The sequence below is a fragment of the Lepisosteus platostomus genome, chromosome 1, assembly GCF_059453375.1.
Source record: "Lepisosteus platostomus isolate fLepPlt1 chromosome 1, fLepPlt1.hap1, whole genome shotgun sequence".
NCBI classification, from domain to species: Eukaryota; Metazoa; Chordata; class Actinopteri; order Semionotiformes; family Lepisosteidae; genus Lepisosteus; species Lepisosteus platostomus.
Genome location: NC_142611.1, coordinates 11342895 through 11348896, shown reverse-complemented (window position 1 = coordinate 11348896; position 6002 = coordinate 11342895). Strand labels below are relative to the sequence as shown.

At 40.4% G+C, this 6002-nt stretch overlaps 1 protein-coding gene across 1 annotated transcript; it reads left to right on the top strand.

The window, feature by feature from the left end:
- The first annotated feature begins 1019 nt into the window (after positions 1–1019).
- On the top strand, positions 1020–5484 carry tlr1 (toll-like receptor 1). The gene is made up of 2 exons (XM_088623784.1): positions 1020–1158; positions 2675–5484. The coding sequence occupies exon 2, from the start codon at positions 2706–2708 to the stop codon at positions 5091–5093; it is 2388 nt and encodes a 795-aa protein (XP_088479910.1). The 5' UTR covers positions 1020–1158; positions 2675–2705; the 3' UTR covers positions 5094–5484.
- The last annotated feature ends 518 nt before the right edge of the window (positions 5485–6002 follow it).

Below are 6002 nucleotides of genomic sequence, written 5' to 3'. Positions count from 1 at the left end.
ATAATTAAACATAGTCCTATAACCAAACTACAGTAACTTTGGCTACAGTGAAGCCTGATGAAATGTTCTTGAATGTAGTGTGTGGAGGTACACATTGCAGAGTACCTACCCTTTACTGAATACAAAAAACCTAGGATTACTTCAGGACAGGCAGAAGACTCTTTGAAGTGCAGGCTGAGGAGTGTACAGTCCAGAACTGTGGCTCAGATCAGAGCGATGTCATTACCGACCTGTTACTGGAATTGCTCCAGTCTGAGTGGGTTCGAGTGGACACTGGTTGGACACCGTCAGTGAGACTCTCCATCTGTGAGCTGCAGTCTGGCCAGGCATTGCTCTTCCAATTCCTGATTGCTCTGCAGAGTTCATTAACAGCTAGGCAATGTAAAGCAGGTTGGTGCCAAGTGTTGACTCCAATCAGTCCAGAGCACTAACTTCTGTGAGGCCTCCAAAGACTTGTTAACCATGTTTCACATAATTTTCATCAGCTTTTTTTGGGAGTTGGACATTTCTCCAAAACAGTACAGTACATCACAAGAGCCCATCTTCCGCCATCGGTGGTATTCTCCGAGATTCCAGACAAATAAATCCCTACTGTTTTGAGAACGGTACCTCCATCAGTTATAGGGTGGTAGAAGTAATAGCATTTTAGAACAGGATCCATTTCAAATTATTTTCAAAAGGCTTTGTACCTAACCAGTACATAATTACTACATAAAAAAATAAATAAGTATACATAGCAGTCTATAGTATATGAATTGTAATGTAGGTTCTACAGTGAACATAGGGATGTACTTTTGTTTATGCTATTATGAGCTCCAATTTTGTAAGGGAAAGTCCGAATTTAGTCCACTCCTCGGACATTTCAGATAATTTGCATGAGTTTTCCATAGCATTCTAGCTAAATCGGCCTTGTTATATAGGAAGTATTTGTATTATTCCTTTGAAGTACTCTTTACACAGCTTTGAAAAAGCTGAGGACCGTCGCATAATGTGATTGCAGACTTCCTTTGCAGAGCTTCCTGTTGCCAGTCAAGAGAGGAAGAACAGTAGATAATACCAGTTAGAAATCGCAGCGATGAGGCAAGCTTCAGCCTAAGGAGAGGAAATTGCTTTCCTAAGTGTTTGATTAAACCACTTCAATCCTGAGATCACATTAAGGTCAGTATGCTTCAGCTTTCTGAAAATGTTGAGGTAGAATAAGATGTGGTTTAAAATACTTTGAAGAACTGGATTCTTTATTATTATTATTATCTGTCTTCATTAGGGATATTATTTAGTGGTTCAGTATAATGATGGCTCTTTAATAAAATACACTTACTGAAAAGGACGAAAACCCTTTGGTCACATATATATATACAACCACATATTTATACTGTATATTGCTCATATATTTATGTAATTCAGAACATAGAAATGTTTAGTTGGGTCCAATTTAGAGAAGTCAATCGCAAGATATTTCCTGAAAGTGTACGTCAGCATCTGATTTCTACCAAATGCCAAAGAAGAATCATATTGAAACTGGTCTGAACAGGGGCTGAAAAAGAAGCAATACTTGTTTTCATATGTCTTCCTCATGGCTCATTTCACATAATATTGACTGACACATTCCAAAACCTGCTGATGAAAAACAACCCTTTATGCTGAAGGAGAGTAGCTTTTACAGAACGGATGAACAGCACACATCCTGCATCTCCTCATTCAACAGATTTGTACAGTATATGGGACCTCTAGAGCATCTGAGGGTACAGACCAAGATTACAGACATTGTTGGTCTCCTGTCTGCCCCATCTGGCATGTCTCTATCTCAGGACTGCACAATGTACAGCCTGTAATTCAAATACTAAGCATGGTGTGTTCAGAGGGTTCCAGATCCTGCACTGATTTTGAAACGGTTGTCATTGTTGAACAGTTTGATCTGATGCAAAATCAGTGTGATTAGGATATGTCTGTGTGTGCACAGAGGCATGCAAGTTTATGTTCTGTTGAAGTGTACACTGCATTAGTTTGTGTGAGGTTAATGTTATGTGGTCTATGAGTGTATTGTAGTGGCTCACAGACTATGGACTCTGTTACATAGTTCCCTGTGTTCATTTAATCTGGTATGGCCATGACCTAAACTGTACTTGTTGTCTTTTTTATTTTGAAAGCAGAGTTTTAACACAGTACCAATAATGGATGTTCGTTTTACACCATTTATGACAAAGAACAAACCTAGAAATACCACAGAAAACAGAGGGCAAAAGGCTACATATGTTGCACTTTCATTAACAACCATTGACTAAACCTGCATAATTTAAGATAATTATTTTTAGTATTACACTGTTTTGCAATGCAACTTATAACTGCATTAAGAAGACTAAAATTTCTGAAGGGGTTTGTTGTAGCTAAGGTCTAAACTTGCCTTCAAGTTTCTATTGGGAGGCATATTTGGAAATTTGCTTTCAGCCCTTTAAAGATTGAATGGGAATTTTAATTAGTTTTAACCTTATATCAATTTCTGAGTTTCAGAACTCCCCTTATTCAGGAGGGTTATGTAAAACAAAGAAAAACTACAACAACATAAAATAATTAGTGGAGTTACTGTTAAAAGAAGAACAGCGACACAATAATCTATTTTTAATTTTGCTATTGTGTTTTTTTGGTCTTTCTCCACTCTCCACTGTGTGGATTACAGGTTCACAGGTGAAGGGAATTTCACTGCCAGGATGAATTCTGTTGTGCTGACTGTCTGTATTCTGTTTGGTGCTACTACACGAGCAATTTCTGCAGGAAATGAATGGCTAAAAAACACCTTCAATTGCTCCTCTCAATCCCTGACTTCCATTCCCAGAAGCTTACCCTTAACCACAGAGGCCCTGGATATGTCCCATAATGAAATAAAGACCCTCAACAGTGAGGATTTTTCAGGAGTGCCACATTTGAAATTCCTCAACCTATCCTCCAACGTGATTGATGACATCAGCAATGACACCTTCAAATCAAACCAGGAACTGAAATACCTTGACCTCTCGTGGAATAAACTTCGCAACCTATCCTGTTACTTCTTAAATTTTACTCCCAATCTGAAATATCTGGACGTTTCGTTCAATGAGTTTGTTTCAATGGCCCTCAGCCATGCCTTCCGCAACCTGAGGCATTTGGAGTATATGGGCGTGAGTGGTAAGACTCTTCAGAGAACGGACTTCCAGAGCATCTCTCACATTCGACTGAGGAGTGCGTTTCTTAATTTGGAAAGTCTCACTTCCTACGAAACAGAGAGTCTAAGACGCTTAAATACTGAAAGAATCAAAATTGTTGTGACAAACAGACTTACAGATGTAGACGTCATGTCTGACGCACTCTCCATTTCAGAAGAGGTGCTATTGTCTGCAATGAAGAGAAGTGAATACTTAAAACAAGCTTTGGTACATGTGAAGAAGGGGAAAGAAATGAAGGCCGCACATCTGTCATTAATCAATATTGAGATGTCTTGGAACGATTTCACAGTTATAATCAACACTATTTGCCAGTCATCAGTTAAACACCTATACATAGATAATTTATTCATCACAGAGACAATTAAGAAGAAAGAAGTCACACAAAGCAATTCTTTGGAGTCCTTGACTATTAAAAATGCGTCAGTTCAAGATTATTTCTTTTTTCAAGGTGATCTGTACAACTTTATTATTAACAGGATGTTGCAGAACCTCACTATTGCAAATACGCCTATTGTACACATGATTTGTCCCCCAAACCAAAGGCCTTTCAAAATGCTAGACTTATCGAACAATACGTTGTCTGACAGTGTGTTTTCTGTAACCATCACCAATGAAACCAGCTGCAAAACTTTAAAAGAACTACATACCCTGGTTTTAAGAGGAAACAAGCTCCAGCAACTCCAGAAGCTGTGCAGCACAACACAATACATGCTGTCATTGAAACACTTGGACGTCAGTTTCAACTCACTCACATACAAGTACACATCCGAACACTGTCACTGGTCTGAGAGCATAGTCACTTTAGTATTGTCATCGAACAACCTAGACGATTCAGTTTTCAAATGCTTACCCAAAAACATACAAATTCTGGACCTGCAAAACAACCAGGTGACCGTAGTCTCCGCCGATGCACTAGATCTGATGGCCCTGACAGAGCTCAACCTTGGATCGAACAGGCTTCTTGACATACCTCACTGTGACAGCTTCAGAAGGCTGCAGACTCTGTTGCTGAAAGAGAACGCCCTTCACACTCCATCAGTGGGATTTTCCAGCAGTTGCCAAGGCCTGGGAGTGTTAGACGTGAGCAACAATCCATTCATATGCACGTGTGCCTTGAAGGAATTCATTAATTTTACAAACCGACACAGTGCCAAACTTCTCCACTGGCCCCTTGGCTACAGCTGTAGCTACCCTCAAACCATGAATGGCACATTACTGAAGGACTTTAACATTGCTGAAGTATCATGCAATATATTCCTTTTGCTTACCGTCATTCTTTGCCCTCCTATATTCCTCATTGTTGCCACTGCGATTCTCTGCAGACTTTTAGATGTTCCCTGGTATGTGAGGATGATCTGGCGGTGGACCCAGGCCAAGCATCGTGTGAAAGCCAAGCAGAAGCTGGACACTCCAGGAGATGTGCTGTTCCATGCTTTTGTGTCCTACAGTCAGCAGGACGCAGCATGGGTGAAGAACTACCTCCTCCCCAACTTAGAAGAAGATCCGGTTTTGCGAATCTGTCAGCACGAGAGGCACTTCATCCCAGGGAAGAGCATAGTGGGGAACATCATCAGGTGCATCGAGCAGAGCTACAGGTCCATTTTCGTCCTGTCCGCCCATTTTATCCAGAGCGAGTGGTGCCACTACGAGCTGTACTTTGCCCAGCACCAGCTCCTGTCCCAGGACTCAGACAACATTATCCTGGTCCTTCTGGAGCCCGTCCCCCAGTACCTCATCCCTTCCAAGTTCTACAAGCTCAAGGCCATGATGGCGAAGAGGACCTACATGGAGTGGCCCCAGGACAGGAACAAACACAAACTCTTCTGGGCCAACCTGAGGGCTGCCTTGCAAGTCAACCTGTCTGCTGGAGTCGGGACTCCTGACACGGAGCTTTAGTTTCTCGATAGATGAATAAATCCCCAGGGCAAAGCGTTCATTAAGTCTTCAGATCAGATTGAACAACTACCACATGCTGTCATGGCTGTTATAACGTCTCCATCAGAAAATCAGGCTGTCAACAGAAATTCTGGGTGCTGTGAATCATGGCTACTGGGGTTCCCTATGTTGCATACTTTTGTCCATATTTCATTTGTCAGCGGTAAACATTGAGGATTGTTTCCAGAGATATAGGTACTGGATTTATACCGCTACTAGTTGGAAGTATTATTTAAATCCTCAGATTATCATGAGTTATTTAAAACAGAAAAATATACAAAAGCAGTTTTGTATTATTTGTATTTCACAGTGTTCTTTGGAAAAATGAAATCCACACCTGTGTGTAACAGTCTGCAAGGTTTTTTTAATTTGCTTTACTTCTCATGTTCTGGCCACTGTGTTGTTAAAAAATGCCAGCAATAATAGTGTTTGAGTGGGGAAAAAACCCATTAAACTCATCATAGCATTCTTTGAAAAAACAAAAATGGAAACCTGAGGTGAGCTCCACTGTTCAACTGTCATTTCAGTTTCGTCTGTCACTGTGTCACAGACCCCTTCTTCTGCTTTTGCACAGCTGCTGTTTATTTTTAGAGTCATTGAGAAAAACTGCTTTTAGGCTTCCTCTTGTCAAAAACATAACTTTACGAGAAATACCAAGAGAATATTGATTTTTCTGCCCATAGTGCTAGTATACTAGAGAGCATTTCTACCCTCAATTGAATTAAAGAATTACATTTCAAGTGTGCGACACTCCAAAGCAAAAACTGGAAATAAAGCAACATATACAGTAACACATTTCCAGTATAAGCCTAGGAAAATTAAAATCAATGGAAACATACTGGAGGGAAGTGAGGTAGACAAGGCAGAAAC